Here is a 26,471-nt window from a genome sequence, read left to right as displayed (position 1 = left end):
GCACCTACTGACCTTACCTGCTGCTAATACCTCTTCCTATATACCCAGTACCTACTGATCTTACCTGCTGCTAATACCTCTTCCTATACACCCAGCACCTACTGACCTTACCTGCTGCTAATACCTCTTCCTATACACCCAGCACCTACTGACCTTACCTGCTGCTAATACCTCTTCCTATACACCCAGCACCTACTGACCTTACCTGCTGCTAATACCTCTTCCTATACACCCAGCACCTACTGACCTTACCTGCTGCTAATACCTCTTCCTATACACCCAGCACCTACTGACCTTACCTGCAGCCAATACCTCTTCCTATACACCCAGCACCTACTGACCTTACCTGCTGCTAATACCTCTTCCTATACACCCAGCACCTACTGACCTTACCTGCTGCTAATAACTCTTCCTATACACCCAGCACCTACTGACCTTACCTGCTGCTAATACCTCTTCCTATACACCCAGCACCTACTGACCTTACCTGCTGCTAATACCTCTTCCTATACACCCAGCACGTACTGACCTTACCTGCTGCTCATACCTCTCCCTATACACCCAGCACCTACTGACCTTACCTGCTGCTAATACCTCTTCCTATACACCCAGCACCTACTGACCTTACCTACTGCTAATACCTCTTCCTATACACCTAGCACCTACTGACCTTACCTGCTGCTAATACCTCTTCCTATACACCCAGCACCTAATTACCTTACCTGCTGCTAATACATCTTCCTATACACCCAGCACCTACTGACCTTACCTGCTGCTCATACCTCTCCCTATACACCCAGCACCTACTGACCTTACCTGCTGCTAATACCTCTTCCTATACACCCAGCACCTACTGACCTTACCTACTGCTAATACCTCTTCCTATACACCTAGCACCTACTGACCTTACCTACTGCTAATACATCTTCCTATACACCCAGCACCTACTGACCTTACCTGCTGCTAATACCTCTTCCTATACACCCAGCACTTACTGACCTTACCTGCTGCTAATACCTCTTCCTATACACCCAGCCGTTACTGACCTTACCTGCTGCTAATAACTATTCATATACACCCAGCACCTACTGACCTTACCTGATACTAATACCTCTTCCTATATACCCAGCACCTACTGACCTTACCTGATACTAATACCTCTTCCTATATACCCAGCACCTACTGACCTTACCTGATACTAATACCTCTTCCTATACACCCAGCACCTACTGACCTTACCTGCTGCTAATACCTCTTCCTATACACCCAGCACTTACTGACCTTACCTGCTGCTAATACCTCTTCCTATACACCCAGCACCTACTGACCTTACCTGCTGCTAATACCTCTTCCTATATACCCAGCACCTACTGACCTTACCTGCTGCTAATACCTCTTCCTATACACCCAGCACCTACTGACCTTACCTGCTGCTAATACCTCTTCCTATACACCCAGCACCTACTGACCGTACCTGCTGCTAATACCTCTTCCTATACACCCAGCACCTACTGACCTTACTTACTGCTAATACCTCTTCCTATACACCCAGCACCTACTGACCTTACCTGCTGCTAATACCTCTTCCTATACACCCAGCACCTACTGACCTTACCTGCTGCTAATACCTCTTCCTATACACCTAGCACCTACTGACCTTACCTGCTGCTAATACCTCTTCCTATACACCCAGCACCTACTGACCTTACTTACTGCTAATACCTCTTCCTATACACCCAGCACCTACTGACCTTACCTGCTGCTAATACCTCTTCCTATACACCCAGCACCTACTGACCTTACCTGCTGCTAATACCTCTTCCTATACACCTAGCACCTACTGACCTTACCTGCTGCTAATACCTCTTCCTATACACCCAGCACCTACTGACCCTACCTGCTGCTAATAGCTCTTCCTATACACCCAGCACCTACTGACTTTACCTGCTGCTGATACCTCTTCCTATACACCCAGCACCTACTGACCTTACCTGCTGCTAATACCTATTCCTATACACCCAGCACCTACTGACCTTACCTGCTGCTTATACCTCTTCCTATACACCCAGCACCTACTGACCTTACCTGCTGCTTATACCTCTTCATATACACCCAGCACCTACTGACCTTACCTGCTGCTAATACCTCTTCCTATACACCCAGCATCTACTGATCTTACCTGCTGCTAATGCCTCTTCCTATACACCCAGCACCTACTGACCTTACCTGCTACTAATACCTCTTCCTATACACCCAGCACCTACTGACCTTACTTACTGCTAATACCTCTTCCTATACACCCAGCACCTACTGACCTTACCTGCTACTAATACCTCTTCCTATACACCCAGCACCTACTGACCTTACTTACTGCTAATACCTCTTCCTATACACCCAGCACCTACTGACCTTACCTGCTACTAATACCTCTTCCTATACACCCAGCACCTACTGACCTTACCTGCTGCTAATACCTCTTCCTATACACCCAGCACCTACTGACCTTACCTGCTGCTAATACCTCTTCCTATACACCCAGCACCTACTGACCTTACCTGCTGCTAATACCTCTTCCTATACACCCAGCACATACTGACCTTACCTGCTGCTAATACCTCTTCCTATACACCCAGCACCTACTGACCTTACCTGCTGCTAATACCTCTTCCTATACACCCAGCACCTACTGACCTTACCTGCTGCCAATACCTCTTCCTATACACCCAGCACCTACTGACATTACCTGCTGCTAATACCTCTTCCTATACACCCAGCACCTACTGACCTTACCTGCTGCTAATATCTCTTCCTATACACCCAGCACCTACTGACCTTATCTGCTGCTAATACCTCTTCCTATACACCCAGCACCTACTGACCTTACCTGCTGCTAATACCTCTTCCTATACACCCAGCACCTACTGACCTTACCTGCAGCTAATACCTCTTCCTATACACCCAGCACCTACTGACCTTACCTGCTGATAATACCTCTTCCTATACACCGAGCACCTACTGACCTTACCTGCTGCTAATAACTCTTCCTATACACCCAGCACCTACTGACCTTACTTACTGCTAATACCTCTTCCTATACACCCAGCACACTACTGACCTTACCTGCTGCTAATACCGCTTCCTATACACCCAGCACCTACTGACCTTACCTGCTGCTAATACCTCTTCCTATAGACCCAGCACCTACTGACCTTACCTGCTGCTAATACCTCTTCCTATACACCCAGCACCTACTGACCTTACTTACTGCTAATACCTCTTCCTATACACCCAGCACCTACTGACCTTACTTACTGCTAATACCTCTTCCTATACACCCAGCACCTACTGACCTTACCTGCTGCTAATACCTCTTCCTATACACCCAGCACCTACTGACCTTACTTACTGCTAATACCTCTTCCTATACACCCAGCACCTACTGACCTTACTTACTGCTAATACCTCTTCCTATACACCCAGCACCTACTCACCTTACCTGCTGCTAATACCTCTTCCTATACACCCAGCACCTACTGACCTCACCTGCTGCTAATATCTCTTCCTATACACCCAGCACCTACTGACCTTACCTGCTGCTAATACCTCTTCCTATACACCCAGCACCTACTGACCTTACCTGCTGCTAATACCTCTTCCTATACACCCAGCACCTACTGACCTTACCTGCTGCTAATACCTCTTCCTATACACCCAGCACCTACTGACCTTACCTGCTGCTAATACCTCTTCCTATACACCCAGCACCTACTGACCTTACTTACTGCTAATACCTCTTCCTATACACCCAGCACCTACTGACCTTACCTGCTGCTAATACCTCTTCCTATACACCTAGCACCTACTGACCTTACCTGCTGCTAATACCTCTTCCTATACACCCAGCACCTACTGACCTTACCCGCTGCTAATACCTCTTCCTATACACCCAGCACCTACTGACCTTACCTGCTGCTAATACCTCTTCCTATACACCCAGCACCTACTGACCTTACCTGCTGCTAATACCTCTTCCTATACACCCAGCACCTACTGACCTTACCTGCTGCTAATACCTCTTCCTATACACCCAGCACCTACTGACCTTACCTGCTGCTAATACCTCTTCCTATACACCCAGCACCTACTGACCTTACCTACTGATAATAACTCTTCCTATACACCCAGCACCTACTGACCTTACCTGCTGCTAATACCTATTCCTATACACCCAGCACCTACTGACCTTACCTGCTGCTAATACCTCTTCCTATACACCCAGCGCCTACTGACCTTACCTGCTGCTAATAACTCTTCCTATACACCCAGCACCTACTGACCTTACCTGCTGCTAATACCTCTTCCTATATACCCAGCACCTACTGACCGTACCTGCTGCTAATACCTCTTCCTATACACCCAGCACCTACTGACCTTACCTGCTGCTAATACCTCTTCCTATACACCCAGCACCTACTGACCTTACCTGCTGCTAATACCTCTTCCTATACACCCAGCACCTACTGACCTTACCTGCTGCTAATACCTCTTCCTATACACCCAGCACCTACTGACCTCACCTGCTGCTAATATCTCTTCCTATACACCCAGCACCTACTGACCTTACCTGCTGCTAATACCTCTTCCTATACACCCAGCACCTACTGACCTTACTTACTGCTAATACCTCTTCCTATACACCCAGCACCTACTGACCTCACCTGCTGCTAATATCTCTTCCTATACACCCAGCACCTACTGACCTTACCTGCTGCTAATACCTCTTCCTATACACCCAGCACCTACTGACCTTACCTGCTGCTAATACCTCTTCCTATACACCCAGCACCTACTGACCTTACCTGCTGCTAATACCTCTTCCTATACACCCAGCACCTACTGACCTTACCTGCTGCTAATACCTCTTCCTATACACCCAGCACCTACTGACCTTACTTACTGCTAATACCTCTTCCTATACACCCAGCACTTACTGACCTTACCTGCTGCTAATACCTCTTCCTATACACCCAGCACCTACTGACCTTACTTACTGCTAATACCTCTTCCTATACACCCAGCACCTACTGACCTTACTTACTGCTAATACCTCTTCCTATACACCCAGCACCTACTGACCTTACTTACTGCTAATACCTCTTCCTATACACCCAGCACCTACTGACCTTACCTGCTGCTAATACCTCTTCCTATACACCCAGCACCTACTGACCTTACCTGCTGCTAATACCTCTTCCTATACACCCAGCACCTACTGACCTTACCTGCTGCTAATACCTCTTCCTATACACCCAGCACCTACTGACCTTACCTGCTGCTAATACCTCTTCCTATACACCCAGCACCTACTGACCTTACCTGCTGCTAATACCTCTTCCTATACACCCAGCACCTACTGACCTTACTTACTGCTAATACCTCTTCCTATACACCCAGCACTTACTGACCTTACCTGCTGCTAATACCTCTTCCTATACACCCAGCACCTACTGACCTTACTTACTGCTAATACCTCTTCCTATACACCCAGCACCTACTGACCTTACTTACTGCTAATACCTCTTCCTATGCACCCAGCACCTACTGACCTTACTTACTGCTAATACCTCTTCCTATACACCCAGCACCTACTGACCTTACCTGCTGCTAATACCTCTTCCTATACACCCAGCACCTACTGACCTTACCTGCTGCTAATACCTCTTCCTATACACCCAGCACCTACTGACCTTACCTGCTGCTAATAGCTCCTCCTATACACCCAGCACCTACTGACCTTACCTGCTGCTAATACCTCTTCCTATACACCCAGCACCTACTGACCTTACCTGCTGCTAATACCTCTTCCTATACACCCAGCACCTACTGACCTTACCTGCTGCTAATACCTCTTCCTATACACCCAGCACCTACTGACCTTACCTGCTGCTAATACCTCTTCCTATATACCCAGCACCTACTGACCTTACCTACTGCTAATACCTCTTCCTATACACCCCGCACCTACTGACCTTACCTGCTTCTAATACCTCTTCCTATACACCCAGCACCTACTGACCTTACCTGCTGCTAATACCTCTTCCTATACACCCAGCACCTACTGACCTTACCTGCTGCTAATACCTCCTCCTATACAACCAGCACCTACCGACCTTACCTGCTGCTAATACCTCTTCCTATAGACCCAGCACCTACTGACCTTACCTGCTGCTAATACCTCTTCCTATAGACCCAGCACCTACTGACCTTACCTGCTGCTAATACCTCTTCCTATAGACCCAGCACCTACTGACCTTACCTGCTGCTAATACCTCTTCCTATACACCCAGCACCTACTGACCTTACCTGCTGCTAATACCTCTTCCTATACACCCAGCGCCTACTGACCTTACCTGCTGCTAATAACTCTTCCTATACACCCAGCACCTACTGACCTTACCTGCTGCTAATACCTCTTCCTATATACCCAGCACCTACTGACCGTACCTGCTGCTAATACCTCTTCCTATACACCCAGCACCTACTGACCTCACCTGCTGCTAATATCTCTTCCTATACACCCAGCACCTACTGACCTTACCTGCTGCTAATACCTCTTCCTATACACCCAGCACCTACTGACCTTACTTACTGCTAATACCTCTTCCTATACACCCAGCACCTACTGACCTCACCTGCTGCTAATATCTCTTCCTATACACCCAGCACCTACTGACCTTACCTGCTGCTAATACCTCTTCCTATACACCCAGCACCTACTGGCCTTACCTGCTGCTAATACCTCTTCCTATACACCCAGCACCTACTGACCTTACCTGCTGCTAATACCTCTTCCTATACACCCAGCACCTACTGACCTTACCTGCTGCTAATACCTCTTCCTATACACCCAGCACCTACTGACCTTACCTGCTGCTAATACCTCTTCCTATACACCCAGCACCTACTGACCTTACCTGCTGCTAATACCTCTTCCTATACACCCAGCACCTACTGACCTTACCTGCTGCTAATACCTCCTCCTATACAACCAGCACCTACCGACCTTACCTGCTGCTAATACCTCTTCCTATAGACCCAGCACCTACTGACCTTACCTGCTGCTAATACCTCTTCCTATAGACCCAGCACCTACTGACCTTACCTGCTGCTAATACCTCTTCCTATAGACCCAGCACCTACTGACCTTACCTGCTGCTAATACCTCTTCCTATACACCCAGTACCTACTGACCTTACCCGCTGCTAATACCTTTTCCTATACACCCAGCACCTACTGACCTTACCTGCTGCTAATACCTCTTCCTATACACCCAGCACCTACTGACCTTACCTGCTGATAATACCTCTTCCTATACACCCAGCACCTACTGACCTTACCTGCTGCTAATGCCTCTTCCTATACACCCAGCACCTACTGACCTTACCTGCTGCTAATAACTCTTCCTATACACCCAGCACCTACTGACCTTACCTGCTGCTAATACCTCTTCCTATATACCCAGCACCTACTGACCTTACCTGCTGCTAATGCCTCTTCCTATACACCCAGCACCTACTGAACTTACCTGCTGCTAATACCTCTCCCTATACACCCAGCACCTACTGACCTTACCTGCTGCTAATAACTCTTCCTATACACCCAGCACCTACTGACCTTACCTACTGCTAATACCTCTTCCTATACACCCAGCACCTACTGACCTTACCTGCTGCTAATACCTCTTCCTATAGACCCAGCACCTACTGACCTTACTTACTGCTAATACCTCTTCCTATACACCCAGCACCTACTGACCTTACCTGCTGCTAATGCCTCTTCCTATACACCCAGCACCTACTGACCTTACCTGCTGCTAATACCTCTTCATATACACTCAGCACCTACTGACCTTACCTGCTGCTAATACCTCTTCCTATACACTCAGCACCTACTGACCTTACCTGCTGCTAATACCTCTTCCTATACACCCAGCACCTACTGACCTTACCTGCTGCTAATACCTCTTCCTATACACCCAGCACCTACTGACCTTACCTGCTGCTAATACCTCTTCCTATACACCCAGCACCTACTGACCTTACCTGCTGCTAATACCTTTTCCTATACACCCAGCACCTACTGACCTTACCTGCTGCTAATACCTCTTCCTATACACCCAGCACCTACTGACCTTACCTGCTGCTAATACCTCTTCCTATGCACCCAGCACCTACTGACCTTACCTGCTGCTAATACCTCTTCCTATGCACCCAGCACCTACTGAACTTACCTGCTGCTAATACCTCTTCCTATACACCCAGCACCTACTGACCTTATGTGCTGCTAATACCTCTTCCTATACACCCAGCACCTACTGACCTTACCTGCTGCTAATACCTCTTCCTATACACCCAGCACCTACTGACCTTACCTGCTGCTAATAACTCTTCCTATACACCCAGCACCTACTGACCTTACCTGCTGCTAATGCCTCTTCCTATGCACCCAGCACCTACTGACCTTACCTGCTAATAATACCTCTTCCTATACACCCAGCACCTACTGACCTTACCTACTGCTAATACCTCTTCCTATACTCCCAGCACCTACTGACCTTACCTGCTGCTAATACCTCTTCCTATACACCCAGCACCTACTGACCTTACCTGCTGCTAATACCTCTTCCTATACACCCAGCACCTACTGACCTTACCTGCTGCTAATACCTCTTCCTATACACCCAGCACCTACTGACCTTACCTACTGCTAATACCTCTTCCTATACTCCCAGCACCTACTGACCTTACCTGCTGCTAATACCTCTTCCTATACACCCAGCACCTACTGACCTTACCTGCTGCTAATACCTCTTCCTATACACCCAGCACCTACTGACCTTACCTGCTGCTAATACCTCTTCCTATAGACCCAGCACCTACTGACCTTACCTGCTGCTAATACCTCTTCCTATACACCCAGCACCTACTGACCTTACCTACTGCTAATACCTCTTCCTATACTCCCAGCACCTACTGACCTTACCTGCTACTAATACCTCTTCCTATACACCCAACACCTACTGACCTTACCTGCTGCTAATACCTCTTCCTATACACCCAGCACCTACTGACCTTACCTGCTGCTAATACCTCTTCCTATACACCCAGCACCTACTGACCTTACCTGCTGCTAATACCTCTTCCTATACACCCAGCACATACTGACCTTACCTGCTGCTAATACTTCTTCCTATACACCCAGCACCTACTGACCTTACCTGCTGCTAATACCTCTTCCTATACACCCAGCACACTACTGACTTTACCTGCTGCTAATACCTCTTCCTATACACCCAGCACCTACTGACCTTACCTGCAGCTAATACCTCTTCCTATACACCCAGCACCTACTGACCTTACCTGCTGCTAATACCTCTTCCTATACACCCAGCACCTAATGACCTTACCTGCTGCTAATACCTCTTCCTATACACCCAGCACCTACTGACCTTACCTGCTGCTAATACCTCTTCCTATACACCTAGCACACTACCGACCTTACCTGCTGCTAATACCTCTTCCTATACACCCAGCACCTAATGACCTTACCTGCTGCTAATACCTCTTCCTATAGACCCAGCACCTACTGACCTTACCTGCTGCTAATATCTCTTCCTATACACCCAGCACCTACTGACCTTACCTGCTGCTAATACCTCTTCCTATACACCCAGCAGCTACTGACCTTACCTGCTGCTAATACCTCTTCCTATACACCCAGCACCTACTGACCTTACCTGCTGCTAATACCTCTTCCTATACACCCAGCACCTACTGACCTTACCTACTGCTAATACCTCTTCCTATACACCCAGCACCTACTGACCTTACCTGCTGCCAATACCTCTTCCTATACACCCAGCACCTACTGACCTTACCTGCAGCCAATACCTCTTCCTATACAACCAGCACCTACTGACCTTACCTACTGCTAATACCTCTTCCTATACACCCAGCACCTACTGACCTTACCTGCTGCTAATACCTCTTCCTATACACCCAGCACCTACTGACCTTACCTGCAGCCAATACCTATAACTAGACACCCAGAATCCAACGGCTTCCCATATATCCAGCACTCTAATGGCTTTACCAGCGGTTGTACATCTTCTTAAGCACCCTACTGGCAGGAACTGTAGTTTGGGTGGCGATTTGCTTTGTAGTCTTTTTGGGGAAAACAAGACTAACTTCACTAATTCTATTTACAGCTTTTCTGGTTTCACCTTATAAGCCCACTGACTATAACAAACCTTGGTCTTACCAAGAATGGTGAAGCATCGCAGCACCTCATTATGATTCCTCAGCTGGAGATGAGTGCTTGTGTCCATCGATGAGCATATCTGTGGAGATAGCAATAAGAATACAACACAGGCTATAGGCATTAAACGCACAAGATAGGAACGAACAAAAAACTCTATTTATGCTCACCAGATAAATTCATTTCTTTCCTGGCAGGAAGAGTCCACAACTTCATTCCTTACTGTTAAATATCCCTCCCACTTCCCCTATCCCCCCAGTCATTAGGCGGAGGGAACAAGGAACAGTAGGAGAAACATCAGGGTAATAAAGGTGACAGAAGAAAAACAAAAAAGGGAGCCTCCCGAACAAAGAATAACGGGCGGGGTCGTGGACTCTCCCTATCAGGAAAGAAAGGAATTTATCTGGTAAGCAAAAATTATGTTTTCCTTCCTTAAGGCAGGGAGAGTCCACGACTTCATTTCTTATTGTTGGGAAAACAATACCCAAGCTCCAGAGGACACTGAAGGAATAACAGGAGGGAACAAAAAAGAGGCAGACCCTAATCTGAGGGCACCACAGCCTGCAAAACCTTTGGCTACTGCTCTAGTAGAATGTGCGGGAATTCTCTCAGGAGGCTGTTGTCCCGCCATCTCATAAGCTAGGCGGATGACTTCTCAACCAGAAAGACAGGGAAGACGTAGTGGCCTTCTGACCCCTACACTTACCCGCATAGATGACAAACAAAGATGAAAATTGTCTAAACTCCTTAGTAGCCTAAAGGTAGAACTTTAAAGGGACATTCAAGTCCAAAAAAAAAAAAAACTTTCATGTTTTAAATAGGGCATGCAATTTTAAACAACTTCCCAATTTATTTTTATCACCAATTTTGCTTTGTTCTCTTGGTATTCTTAGTTGAAAGCTAAAACTAGAAGGTTCATATGCTAATTTCTTAGTCCTTGAAGACTGCCTCTAATCTGAATACATTTTGACCACTAGAGGGCATTAGTTCACATGTTTCATATAGATAACATTGAGCTCATGCACGTAAAGTGACCTAGGACTGAGCACTGATTGGCTAAACTGCATGTCTGTCAAAAGAACTGAAATAAGGGGGCAGTCAGCAGAAGCTTAGATACAAGATAATTACAGAGGTAAAACGTATATTATAACTGTGTTGGTTATGCAAAACTGGGGAATGGGTAATAAAGGGATTATCTATTTTTTTAAACAACAAAAATTCTGGTGTTGACTGTCCCTTTAAGGCACGAACCACATCTAGATTATGAAGCAAACGTTCCTTCGCTGAAGAAGGATTGGGACTCAAGGAAGGAACAACAATTAATGTTGCGATCAGACACCACGTTAGGAAGGAAACCTAAATTACTTCGTAAAAACATATTATGCTTACCTGATCATTTTCTTTTCTTCTGTACGGGTAGAGTCCACAGCTGCATTCATTACTTTTGGGAAATACAGAACCTGGCCACTAGAAGGAGGCAAAGACACCCCAGCCAAAGGCTTAAATACCTCCCCCACTTCCCTCATTTCCCAGTCATTCTGCCAAGGGAACAAGGAACAGTAGGAGAAATATCAGGGTAAAAAAAAGGTGCCAGAAAAACGGATACAAAAAAATGTAAGGACGCCCACAGAAAAAAAACAGGTGGGGAGCTGTGGACTCTCCCTGTACAGAAGAAAAGAAAATTATCAGGTAAGCATAGTTTAAGTTTTTCTTCTTAAAACGGGGAGAGTCCACAGTTGCATTTATTACTTTTGGGAAATCAATACCCAAGCTTATAGAAGACACTGAATGCAAACGGGAGAGATGAAAAAAGGTGGCCCATTCTGATGGCACCACAGCCTGACACAACCCGGATTCCCGATAAAAAACTACTTCAACAGAAGCAGAAAGAACAAAAATATGGAAACAGGAAAATGTAACTGCCCAACAATTAGAACCATAAGGATCCTGATTAGAGATCACTCTAAATTCTGGACTCCACTGAGCACAAAAAGCCTCTGAGGAACCAAAAGTCCCACTCACTAGAAGTATACACAAACACCTCTGCCTGAACAATGGAAAGGGATAACAACAAACAAACCCCACACCACATTCTCCCTAACTAAAAAAAAGGGAAGAATCAGAAGGTCTGAAAGAACCTCCAAAAACCATCGCGAAGAGACAAGGACCAAACAGAGAGAGAAGCCCCCAGCATAACTCGAATAAGAGCGGCTTCCAGGCTGCAAGAGGACAAAGTCCCATAGAAAACACTCTACCGATGGAGGAGAGCAAAGAAAAGGAAAAATTCCAGATCACCTCCTACATGGATCCAAACGGAGCCAATGTAAATCCTTAACCAGAACTGAAGTCCCAGAAGGACAAAAGGTAGAACAAGACTACCTTACCATAGACAGCAAACTATCACAGAGAAACTGAACACCCGTAGGTCAGAAAGAAACCCCTGGAGCAGAACAGGAACGCAATAGTAACATCTGTTAACGCCACAAACAAAAGCCGCAGACTTCCATCAGATAAGTAGTCAGACTAAAGGTCAAACCCTAGTAACTAGCCAACCGAGTAGCTAGCAAACTTGCACCAGGACATTCCTGGAAAGGAACAAGAGAAAAAAACTCAGAAAGCAGGGCGGACCAACTACCCCCCAACTAGAAAACGGGGTAAGGGAGGACAACACCTTGACCAATAAGAAGGAACCAACTACCAGCTAAGGTTTCTTCGGAGACTAGATACATGGTCGATGCCCAAACAGAGCATACAAAATTCCTGACCAATACTCCGATCAAACAGTCCTATCACAGAAGCGACTGTCAATGTCCCAAAGGACAAGAGAGATTAAAAATTCCTGGCATCGAAAAGGCCCGGAAATCAGATAATGAATCTCTAACCACGAGTTCCAAAGGGAAGAAGCAGGAAGGAGAAACCGACACCTAGAGAGACCAACTCAGGATCCAGGATACCTATCCCGAAGGGAGGGTACACTGCAGACAAGAGAAACCCTTGATCCACTGAACTCCTAGAGTCAGATGAGGAAAACTACCTCAGGAGGGGCCAACTGGATAGGCGCAGTAGACCAGATCCTCCCAAATAGAAGGAAACTAAGAAACCCAGGAATATTCCAGCAAAGAATTTTCCAGGAAAAACTTTCTCCATCTCTCCAGAAGAGAGAAAAGAACCTCCCCAGTAGGAACAAGGATATTTCCCCAGGACTGGGAAAACAAGCCTACTACTGAACGCCGGACAGATCCAAGACTATTAAAATCTGGAAAAAACATATCAACCAAAATGCCAAGTCAAAGACAAGGAATAGGTTAAAAAAACGAACCCCCAAAACCAGGTGCCGGATCAAGAACAAAAACCTTGCGGAACAACCACAAAGTTACCTGGAATTGGAAATTTCCATACCCCCAAGGAGTCTTAAACACTGATTTCCCATGATGTATCCCAGTGGCTGTCCCAAAAAGGCCTCTAAGATAACATCCACAAAGTCTGAAGACAAAGGAAGGACCCAAAAGAGATCAGAACTCCATGATTGAGAGAATATGACAGTTTCTAAAGATTCAGACTGGATCAACCTTCAGAAAACCTCTAAGCTAAAGGAATTAATAAATCAACGTGCATCCTAAAAACTCCTGTCGGGTGAAGCGGCAAGAGAGACTGCATAACAATCCCTCAGATCCCCAAGTATACAGGATCAAAAAGGGGATACTGCAAGGACAAAAAAACGGTCCCCAAGAACCGTCCACAACCAGATGATCGAAAGTCCTATCCCAAAAGGTAAGGGGAAGCGAAAAGCATAGCAATCCTCAAGAAAGAGGAGAGAAACACTGGCGAAAGAGATCTGAAACTCGGACAATCCAAACCCCAAGGAGTACCAATAAGAGGGAATAATCGCCCCCTACACCAGGTACTGGAGATCTCCAGCAGTCATCTGATCTTCCCACCTTCGGAAGGGAGGACTTTAGCTCCTGATCATCAGGAACTACAAATATACTGCCATAGCAGAATTCGTTATCCCAACAAACCACGTAAGCTATGCAGGGACAAAAACACTTAGTATCGAGTCTGACCAGCATCGGACGCCCCACCAAGACGAAATAAAGTAGGACCAGCATGATATCTAGGATAGAAGGGCCTCCCGTAACTTGTAAAAACAAGAAAAACAACCTTGTAACAAGAGGTAAGCAAACTTAGTACCCAAAACAGGACTAGCCTGTTGTCAAGGATACAAAATGTCTGATATAACCTCAAAAGAACAGAGTGAACTAGTACCCAACCAGGACCAGCCTGCTGACCAGGGTACAACCAAACAACCAACCAAATCAAGTTCTAAACCCTAGCAGGGTTTTTTATTTTTGTACTTCTACCGGAAGTAACATCTATTGCGATCATAAAATCGCTAGCATCAAAATCCCAGAGAAAAAGGAATTGCCCTAACAAGGAAATCCACAACAGCAACAAGCTCCAAAATAAAGAAATAAAACACATCCTAATCGGTTTAAAAGAAAATAGGCCGCACCCACAGGTGAACATCAAAGAGGAATGGAAACACTAACAGGACCAGCCCATCAGATATCCTAATCCTCAGGAGCTCAGAACTGGGATTAGATACACAAAAAACAAGAGGCGACCAGGAGAAGGATCTCATCGCTCCATCATCTAGCGCTGTTCACCATCTGATTCAGAAGCCTGAGGATCCGTTGACGAATCAGAACTGGAATCCTCCAAAGCAGCCAACACATGCCGCAGCAGTACACGCAGGCGCCCCAGTCTAAATCTAAATGCAAAATCCAACTCCGGCAGGGCATCTGAAGGCCCCGACCCTGAAGACTGTACCCCTAAAGCCTCCGAGGAAACTGCTTCCCCAGAGGAAAGATCCGATAAAATCAAACTCGCACCTGACACCCCCAGGTTAAGGGGACACGGATAAACTCTTCCCTTGCAATTAGGAAGATGTAAGTGCGCCAACGCCAAAGATACGGAACCGTGCAGTAACCTCTGGTGGAAATAAACCTCCTTCCGTAGAAGGGGTAGCGGTATTCGGGACAACTGCCTGTGTAGGAATAGAATAATCTAGGGAATGCACCTCATGGGACACAGAATCCTAAGAGGTGGATGGCTCAGCGGTCTCTAGCCTCACCCCAGAGGAAGAAGAGGGCACTCTATTACGGCATACGGAACATAATTGATTGGGCTGGATTACCCTGGCTTCCCCACAATCTACGCAAGTAACAGAATCTGAATCAGAGAAATCCTTCTCCGAACAATCAGAATTCTCCATAGCATTAAATTATGGACAAAAACAACCAGCAGCTTACACCCCCAATGGCTGGGGCACTCACCACCTCCTATGACCCAGACAAGTAGAGAAAAAGACCCTCTCCACCGACACTTGGTCACGAATACAGAAATAGAGAACGAAAAACGTGACCACGTCTGGTTCCGAGATGCGACATGTAGGCCAAAGAAAAGCGTGCCAGTCCACAAGAACTGCATAGCTCGAAAAAATTGTATGTTCCGTAATAGCCATGTGCCCCAACATTTCTACACATAAGCAGACAGAATCACATAACAAACATGATTAAAGTCCCCAACTGTTCAATAACCCCCCTCAGGAGATATTAACCCTTGATTCCATGAAAATAAAGGAGACCCTGTCTTCTATCATTTACATTACATTCCCACAATGAAAGGAAAATTAAACAATCTTACCGGAATCTATGCTGTGGAACAGAAACACGGTCCTCCGAGTTTGACAGATAGTAGTGTTGCTTTGGACATGGACTTGAGTGAAGAAAGCAGGCAGCGAAACTCGTAAATGCTGATTGCTACTGGAACTATTAATATGAATCGGGATGGTTTCGCAGTAAGACTCACCCGGAATCTTTGGACTCTAACTTTCATCCATGCTCTCACTGAGAGGCTGAAAGGACTACTTAAAACTAATGTCCCATCTCGAAGAGTACTACCCTCCAAAAGAGACTAATACGTAATCTCCGACACACCTCTCTCAACATCCTGTGACAAAAGGCAAAGAATGACTGGGGGATGAGGTAAGTGGGGGAGGTATTTAAGCCTTTGGCTGGGGTGTCTTTGTCTCCTCCTGGTGGCCAGGTTCTGTATTTCCCAAAAGTAATGAATGCAGCTGTGGACTCTACCCGTTTTAAGAAGAAAACCGCCTTATTGGCATGAAAAACAAGGTAAGGGGGTCACATTGCAAGGCAGAAATCTCTGAGACTCTGCGAGCAGAGGCAATAGCACAGTCCGTTCAAAACTGTGTGTCGTGACTCAGTGTGTCGGCAGCAGTGTGTAGGTGTGTCCCTGCTTCAGCATTAATTTTTTTTAGTTTACATTTTGTTTTATTTTGTTTTATTTTTTGTTTCCAACTTTCCGCCTGCTTGCTACGCATATCACATGGTTGACTCGTGATTGATACAAAGAGGGTCACAGATCATCTTAACCTCTTGGCGCAGCTCAGTGGAAACTAAAGCTATTCTTATTGGCGGCACACTGGCTTCTGACTGCACGTGTAGTCTCCCATCATCCTCATACATCCCATTAAAACAGTAAGTAGCTATTGTTGTTATTAAACTTTTTTTTTAATTCTTACACATACTTACTGTTACTTGTAAATACATTTAGTTATATCATTTATGTGTCCGTATCTCTTAAAATGATGTAGGTTTAAATAGTGTGTCACCAGCATAAAAAGTTTGGAAAGCTCTGCAATAACCAATAGAAACAAAACCTTCCAAGATAACAGTTTAATGTCAACATTATGCATGGGCTCAAACTGAGCCAGCTGCATCACACGAAGAAGTTTGAGACTCCATGGTGGAGCCATCTTTCTAAACAAAGGTCTGATCCTAGTCAGAGCCTTAACGAAGGACTGCACATCCGGAAGCTCAGCTGTCTTGTGCAGAAACACCAACAGGGCCGATATCTGTCCCTTCAGGGTACTAGCAGATAGTCCATCCTGGAGAAAAGATAAAATTCTGGCAACTTTAACCTTATGCCAAGAAAAATGACGCTCCTCACACCAGTGCAGGTAAGTCCGCCACACCTTATGGTAGATGCGTTGAGTAACTGGCTAACGAGCTTGAATCAAAGCGTCGATGACACTCTCAGAGAAACCTCTCCTGGCTAAGACCAAGCATTCAATCTCCACATAGTCAGCCTCAGAGAATCTAGATTTTGATGAAGTAAGGGACCCTGTATCAGCAGGTCCCTGCGACAAGGTAACCTCCATGGAGGAGATGAGGACATCCCCACCAGATCCGCGAACCAAGTCCTTTGAGGCCAGGATGGAGCAATTAGAATCACTGATACTTGCTCCTATTTGATGCGGGCCACCACACGAGGGAGAAGAGGTAATGAGGAAAGAGAGTCTGAACCTCCATGGAACCGCTAGGGCATCTATAAGAACAGCTTGAGGATCCCTCGATCTCGACCCATACTTGAGTAGTTTGGCATTGAGACGGGACACCATGAGGTCTATCTCTGGCATCCCCCATCTGCTGCATCTCTCTACAAAGACCTCGGGTGGAGAGACCATTCCCCTGGGTGAAAGGGTTGCCTGCTGAGGAAGTCCACTTCCCTGTTGTGTGCCTCCACCCATTGTAGGATTAGAGATACTTCTCTCATCACTAAGGAACTTCTCTTTTTTCCCTGATGGTTGATGTAGGCTACCAATGTTATATTGTCTGATTGGAATCTGATAAACAGAGACAAACCCAGGAGGGGCCAAGCCTTCAGAGCATTGAAGATTGCCCGGAGTTCCAAGATATTGATCAGAAAAGTGGTTTCCTCCTGAGTCCACAGCCCCTGTGCCTTCCTAGCCAGATAGACTGGCATCCGTAGTCACAATCTCACAAGATGGTCTCAATAAGCATGTGCTTTGGGACAGGTGATCTTGACAAAGCCACCAAGAGAGCGAGTCTCTCGACAGGCTGTCCAGAACTATCTGTTGTGACACATCGAAATGGTCGCCGTTCCATTGTCTCAGCATGCATAGCTGTAAAGGTCTGAGATGGAATCTGGCAAAGGGGATGATGTCCATACAAGACACCATGATTCCAATCACCTCCATACACTGGGCCACCGAAGGTCTCAAGGAGGCCTGAAGGGCAAGACATGCTGATGTTAGCTTTCAATGTCTCTGATCTGTTAGAAAGAACTTCATGGATATAGAGTCTATCAATGTACTCAGAAAATTCACCCTGGCATTTGGAGTAAGAGAACTCTTTTCCAAGATTATCTTCCATCCATGGGATTGAAGAAGACTGAGAAGGAATTCCGAGTGCTCCCTTGCTAGATGAAAAGATGGTGCTTGTACCAAGATATCGTCCAGAGAAGGTGCTACTGCAATACCTCTTTTTCTGGCAACCGCTAGAAGAGCCCCCAGAACCTTTGTAAATATCCTTGGAGCAGTAGCTAAGTAAAACGTAAGTGCTATGAACTGGAAGTGCTGGTCCAGAAAGCCAAACCTCAGGAACTGAAATTTTTTCTTGTGTATTGGAATGTGAAGATATGTATCCTTCAGGTCTAAGGGGGTCATAAACTGTCCTTCCTGAACCAGGGGAAAAATTGACTGTATTGTCTCCATTTTGAAAGAGGGGGCACTCAGAAACTTGTTTAGGCACTTCAGGTTCAGAATAGGACGAAAAGTTCCCTACTTTTTAGGAATCCACGAAGAGGTTTGAATAGAACCCCAGACCTTTTTCTGATGCAGGTACCGGGACAATTACTCCTAAAGAGGCTAGATCCCGAACTCAACCTAAAAAGGCAGTCTGCTTTTTTGGTCTTGTAGATAGTCTGGAGAGTAGGAATCTGCCCCTGGGCGAATGATAATTTGAATCCTATCCAGTATCCCTGAGATATGACCTCCAGAACCCAAGGATCCTGAGCATCCTGAAACCATGCGTCTGAGAAAAGCAACAATCTGCCCCCTACTCAATCTGATCCCGGATTGGGGCTGCCACATCATGCCGATTTGTTCTCGGTGGGCTTCTTTGTCTGTTTGGACTTGTTCCAGGACTGAGTCAGCTTCCAAGTACTCTTGGGCTGCTCGGCTTGGATGAAGGTTGAGATTGTTGGGACTTGTCTGAATGAAAGGAACGAAAATTAGTATGATCATCGTCCCTTAGGTCTGCTTTTCTTATCTTGTGGTAGGAAGGCACCCTTCCCTCCAGTAACAGTAGAAATAATGGAGTCCAGCCCTGAACCGAATAATATCTTCCGCTTAAAGGGAAGAGAAAGGAGTCTGGATTTAGAAGTCATATCCGCAGACCAAGACTTCAACCAGAGAGCCCAGCGGGCTACGACTGCGAAACCAGAATTTGTCGCATTAAGGCGTATAATCTGCATATTCGCATCACAAATGAAGGAGTTAGCAATTCTCAGAGCCTTAATTCTCTCCTTAATATACTCAAGGGAAGATTCCACCACAATAAGTTCAGACAGAGAGTCGCACCAGTAGGTAGCTGCTCCAGCAACCGTGGCTCTAGCTGCTGCCAGTTGGAATAAAAATCCTGTGTGTTGGAACATTTTCCTCAGAAAAGTTTCCAACTTTAAGTCCATAGGCTCTCTAAAAGAAGAACTATCCTCAAGAGGTATAGTAGTACACTTAGCGAACGTAAAAATGGCGCCATCCACCTTAGGGATGGAACCCCACAGTTCCAATTGAGAGTCAGGGACTGGAAACAATTTCCTAAAGGTTGACGAGGGGGAAAAGAAGTTCTGATTCTTTCCCATTCGTTACTAATAATGTTCGCCATACACACTCGTACAGGAAAAGTCTGTGGGACCTTTCTGTCTTCATAAACCCTGTCTACCTTAGGGATCTTAGGTTCCTCAGGTAGCTTAGCCTCTGGGACCTCTAAAGTGGACAGGACCTCCTTTAGCAAAAAACGCAAATGTTCAATTTTAAATCTAAAGGAGGGCTCCTCCGCTAGAGGAGATTTAGTAACGGAAGTCTCAGACTCAGAAAGTTCACCCTTTGAAGCTACAGAGGTTAACTCATCCTCCGATAGCTGGGACATACAAGCTAAATCCGACAAAACATAATTTATGTAAGAACTTACCTGATAAATTCATTTCTTTCATATTAGCAAGAGTCCATGAGCTAGTGACGTATGGGATATACATTCCTACCAGGAGGGGCAAAGTTTCCCAAACCTTAAAATGCCTATAAATACACCCCTCACCACACCCACAATTCAGTTTAACGAATAGCCAAGAAGTGGGGTAATAAGAAAGGAGCGAAAGCATCAAAAATAAGGAATTGGAATAATAGTGCTTTATACAAAAAAAATCATAACCACCACAAAAAGGGTGGGCCTCATGGACTCTTGCCAATATGAAAAAAATGAATTTATCAGATAAGTTCTTACATAAATTATGTTTTCTTTTATGTAATTAGCAAGAGTCCATGAGCTAGTGACGTATGGGATAGCAGATACCCAAGATGTCGAACTTCCACGCAAGAGTCACTAGAGAGGGAGGGATAAAATAAAGACAGCCAATTCCGCTGAAAAAATAATCCACAACCCAAATCAAAAGTTTTAATCTTTATAATGAAAAAAACTGAAATTATAAGCAGAAGAATCAAACAGAAACAGCTGCCTGAAGTACTTTTCTACCAAAAACTGCTTCAGAAGAAGAAAACGCATGAAAATGGTAGAATTTAGTAAAAGTATGCAAAGAAGACCAAGTTGCTGCTTTGCAAATCTGATCAACAGAAGCTTCATTCCTAAAAGCCCAGGAAGTAGAAACTGACCTAGTAGAATGAGCCGTAATCCTTTGAGGCGGAGATTTACCCGACTCTATATAAGCATGATGAATTAAAGACTTTAACCAAGACGCCAAAGAAATGGCGGAAGCCTTCTGACCTTTCCTGGACCCAGAAAAGATAACAAATAGACTGGAAGTCTTCCTAAAATCTTTAGTAGCTTCAACATAGTATTTCAAAGCTCTAACTACATCCAAAGAATGTAACGATCTTTCCTTAGAATTCTTAGGATTAGGACATAATGAAGGAACAACAATTTCTCTACTAATGTTGTTAGAATTCACAACCTTAGGTAAAAATTGAAAAGAAGTCCGTAACATCGCCTTATCCTGATGAAAAATCAGAAAAGGAGATTCACAAGAAAGAGCAGATAACTCAGAAACTCTTCTAGCAGAAGAGATAGCCAAAAGGAACAATACTTTCCAGGAAAGTAATTTAATGTCCAGAGAATGCATAGGTTCAAACGGAGGAGCCTGCAAAGCTTTCAAAACCAAATTAAGACTCCAAGGAGGAGAGATCGACTTAATGACAGGTTTGATACGAGACAAAGCCTGTACAAAACAATGAATATCAGGAAGATTAGCAATCTTTCTGTGAAAAAGAACAGAAAAAGCAGAGATTTGTCCCTTCAAAGAACTTGCAGACAAACCTTTATCCAAACCATCCTGAAGAAATTGTAAAATTCTAGGAATTCTGAAAGAATACCAGGAAAATTTATGAGAAGAACACCAAGAGATGTAAGTCTTCCAAACTCGATAATAAATCTTTCTAGAGACGGATTTACGAGCCTGTAACATAGTGTTAATCACCGAGTCAGAGAAACCTCTATGACTGAGGATCAAGCGTTCAATCTCCATACCTTCAAATTTAATGATTTGAGATCCTGATGGAAAAATGGGCCTTGAGATAGAAAGTCTGGTCTTAATGGAAGTGTCCAAGGTTGGCAACTGGCCATCCGAACGAGATCCGCAAACCAAAACCTGTGTGGCCATGCTGGAACCACCAGCAGTACAAATGAACGCTCCAATAGAATTTTGGAGATCACTTTTGGAAGAAGAACTAGAGGCGGAAAGATATAAGCAGGATGATAATTCCAAGGAAGTGACAACGCATCCACTGCTTCCGCCTGAGGATCCCGGGATCTGGACAGATACCTGGGAAGTTTCTTGTTCAGATGAGAGGCCATCAGATCTATTTCTGGAAGACCCCAGATTCGAACAATCTGAAGAAAAACCTCTGGATGAAGAGACCATTCGCCCGGATGTAACGTCTGGCGACTGAGGTAATCCGCTTCCCAATTGTCTACACCTGGGATATGAACCGCAGAAATTAGACAGGAGCTGGATTCCGCCCATACAAGTATCCGAGATACTTCTTTCATGGCTTGAGGACTGTGAGTCCCCCCTTGATGATTGACATATGCCACGGTCGTGACATTGTCTGTTTGAAAACAAATAAACGATTCTCTCTTTAGAAAAGGCCAAAACTGAAGAGCTCTGAAAATCGCACAGAGTTCCAAAATATTGATTGGTAATCTCGCCTCCTGAGATTCCCAAACCCCTTGCGCTGTCAGAGATCCCCATACAGCTCCCTAACCTGATAGACTTGCATCTGTTGAGATCACAGTCCAGGTTGGACGAACGAAAGAGGCCCCTTGAATTAAACGATGGTGATCCATCCACCAAATTAGAGATGATCGAACATTGGGATTTAAGGATATTATTTGTGATATCCTTGTATAATCCCTGCACCACTGGTTCAGCATACAAAGCTGGAGTGGTCTCGTGTGAAAATGAGCAAAAGGGATCACGTCCAATGCAGCAGTCATGAGACCTAAAATCTCCATGCATAATGCTACCGAAGGGAACAATTGAGACTGAAGGTTTCGACAGGCTGAAACCAATTTCAGACGTCTCTTTTCTGTCAGAGACAAAGTCATGGACACTGAATCTATTTGGAAACCTAAAAAGGTTACTCTTGTCTGAGGAATCAAGGAACTCTTTGGTAAATTGATCCTCCAACCATGTTTTTGAAGAAACAACACAAGTTGATTCGTATGAGATTCTGCAGAATGTGAAGACTGAGCAAGTACCAAGATATCATCCAAATAAGGAAATACCGCAATACCCTGTTATCTGATTACAGAGAGAAGGGCACCGAGAACCTTCGAAAAGATCCTTGGCGCTGTTGCTAGACCAAATGGAAGAGCAATAAACTGGTAATGCTTGTCTAGAAAAGAGAATCTCAGAAACTGATAGTGATCTGGATGAATTGGAATATGCAGGTATGCATCCTGTAAGTCTATTGTAGACATATAATGCCCTTGCTGAACAAAAACATAATTTATGCTTACCTGATAAATTTATTTCTCTTGTAGTGTATCCAGTCCACGGATCATCCATTACTCGTGGGATATTCTCCTTTCCAACAGGAAGTTGCAAGAGGATCACCCACAGCAGAGCTGCTATATAGCTCCTCCCCTCACTGCCATATCCAGTCATTCGACCGAAACAAGCCGAGAAAGGAGAAACCATAGGGTGCAGTGGTGACTGTAGTTTAATTAAAAATTAGACCTGCCTGAAATGGACAGGGCGGGCCGTGGACTGGATACACTACAAGAGAAATAAATTTATCAGGTAAGCATAAATTATGTTTTCTCTTGTTAAGTGTATCCAGTCCACGGATCATCCATTACTTGTGGGATACCAATACCAAAGCTAAAGTACACGGATGATGGGAGGGACAAGGCAGGAACTTAAATGGAAGGAACCACTGCCTGTAGAACCTTTCTCCCAAAAACAGCCTCCGAAGAAGCAAAAGTATCAAATTTGTAAAATTTGGAAAAAGTATGGGGGAAGACCAAGTTGCAGCCTTGCAAATCTGTTCAACAGAGGCCTCATTTTTAAAGGCCCAGGTGGAAGCCACAGCTCTAGTAGAATGAGCTGTAATCCTTTCAGGAGGCTGCTGTCCAGCGGACTCATAGACTAAATGGATTATACTCCGAAGCCAAAAAGAAAGAGAGGTTGCCGAGGCCTTCTGACCTCTCCTCTGTCCAGAGTAAACAACAAACAGGTCAGATGTTTGGCGAAAATCTTTAGTAGCCTGTAAGTAAAACTTCAAGGCACGGACTACGTCTAGATTATGCAAAAGACGTTCCTTCTTTGAAGAAGGATTAGGACATAATGATGGAACAACAATCTCTTGAATGATATTCTTGTTAGAAACCACCTTAGGTAAAAACCCAGGTTTTGTACGCAGAACAACTTTATCTGAATGAAAGATCAGATGAGGAGAATCACAATGTAAGGCAGATAACTCCGAGACTCTTCGAGCCGAGGAAATAGCCATCAGAAAAAGAACTTTCCATGAAAGAAGTTTGATATCAATAGAATGAAGGGGTTCAAACGGAACCCCTTGAAGAACTTTAAGAACCAAGTTTAAGCTCCATGGAGGAGCAACAGTTTTAAACACAGGCTTAATTCTAACTAAAGCCTGACAAAATGTCTGAACGTCTGGAACTTCTGCCAGACGCTTGAGTAAAAGGACAGAGCAGAAATCTGTCCCTTTAAAGAACTAGCTGATAATCCTTTGTCCAAACCCTCTTGGAGGAAGGACAATATCCTAGGAATCCTAACCCTACTCCATGAGTAATTCTTGGATTCACACCAATGAATATATTTACGCCATATCTTGTGGTAAATTTTCCTGGTGACAGGCTTTCGTGCCTGTATTAAGGTATCAATTACTGACTCGGAGAAGCCACACTTTGATAGGATCAAGCGTTCAATCTCCATGCAGTCAGTCTCAGAGAAAGTAGATTCGGATGATTGAAAGGACCTTGTACTAGAAGGTCTTGTCTCAGAGGCAGAGTCCATGGTGGAAAGGATGACATGTCCACTAGGTCTGCATACCAGGTCCTGCGTGGCCACGCAGGCGCTATCAATATCACCGATGCTCTTTCCTGTTTGATTTTGGCAATCAGACGAGGGAGCAGAGGAAACGGTGGAAACACATAAGCCAGGTTGAAGAACCAAGGCGCTGCTAGAGCATCTATCAGTGCCGCTTCTGGGTCCCTGGACCTGGATCCGTAACAAGGAAGCTTGGCGTTCTAGCGAGACGCCATGAGATCCAATTCTGGTTTGCCCCAACGGAGAACCAATTGAGCAAACACCTCCGGATGGAGTTCCCATTCCCCCGGATGAAAAGTCTGATGACTTAGAAAATCCGCCTCCCAGTTCTCTACACCTGGGATATGGATCGCTGACAGGTGGCAAGAGTGAGTTATCTTGGAGACTTCTGACATCGCTAGGGAACTCCTGGTTCCCCCTTGATGGTTGATGTAAGCCACAGTCGTGATGTTGTCCGACTGAAATCTGATGAACCTCAGTGTTGCTAGCTGAGGCCAAGCCAGAAGAGCATTGAATATTGCTCTTAACTCCAGAATATTTATTGGGAGGAGTTTCTCCTCCTGAGTCCATGAACCCTGAGCCTTCAGGGAGTTCCAGACTGCACCCCAACCTAGAAGGCTGGCATCTGTTGTTACAATTGTCCAATCTGGTCTGCGAAAGGTCATACCCTTGGACAGATGGGCCAGAGACAACCACCAGAGAAGAGAATCTCTAGTTTCCTGATCCAGATTTAGTAGAGGGGACAAATCTGTGTAATCCCCATTCCACTAACTGAGCATGCATAATTGCAGCGGTCTGAGATGCAGGCGCGCGAATGGCACTATGTCCATCGCCGCTACCATTAAGCCGATTACTTCCATGCACTGAGCCACCGTGGGGCGTGGAATGGAGTGAAGAACACGGCAAGCATTTAGAAGTTTTGATAACCTGGACTCCGTCAGGTAAATTTTCATTTCTACAGAATCTATTAGAGTTCCTAGGAAGGAAACCCTCGTGAGAGGAGATAGAGAACTCTTTTCTTCGTTCACTTTCCACCCATGCGACCTCAGGAATGCCAGAACTATCTCTGTATGAGATTTGGCAATTTGAAAGCTTGACGCCTGTATCAGGATATGGTCCAGGTAAGGAGCCACCGCTATGCCTCGCGGTCTTAGGACCGCCAGAAGTGAGCCCAGAACCTTTGTAAAAATTCTTGGGGCTGTAGCCAACCCGAATGGAAGAGCTACACATTGGTAATGCCTGTCTAGAAAGGCAAACCTCAGGAACCGATGATGATTCTTGTGAATCGGAATGTGAAGGTAGGCATCCTTTAAGTCCACTGTGGTCATGTACTGACCCTCTTGGATCATGGGTAAAATGGTTCGAATAGTTTCCATCTTGAATGACGGAACTCTGAGGAATTTGTTTAGGATCTTTAAATCCAAAATTGGTCTGAAGGTTCCCTCTTTTTTGGGAACCACAAA

General features: G+C 45.2%; 1 protein-coding gene across 1 annotated transcript in view; it reads right to left on the bottom strand.

The window, feature by feature from the left end:
• MROH1 (maestro heat like repeat family member 1) overlaps positions 1-26,471 on the bottom strand; it is a 1,587,326-nt gene that overhangs the window by 1,233,988 nt on the left and 326,867 nt on the right. The window contains exon 8 of the mRNA XM_053715983.1: positions 10,321-10,399. Within this exon, the coding sequence (XP_053571958.1) occupies positions 10,321-10,399 (79 nt within the window). The remainder of the gene's footprint in view (positions 1-10,320; positions 10,400-26,471) is intronic.

Source organism: Bombina bombina, chromosome 5, assembly GCF_027579735.1.
Source record: "Bombina bombina isolate aBomBom1 chromosome 5, aBomBom1.pri, whole genome shotgun sequence".
NCBI lineage: Eukaryota > Metazoa > Chordata > Amphibia > Anura > Bombinatoridae > Bombina > Bombina bombina.
This window is presented reverse-complemented; position numbering and strand designations above follow the sequence as displayed.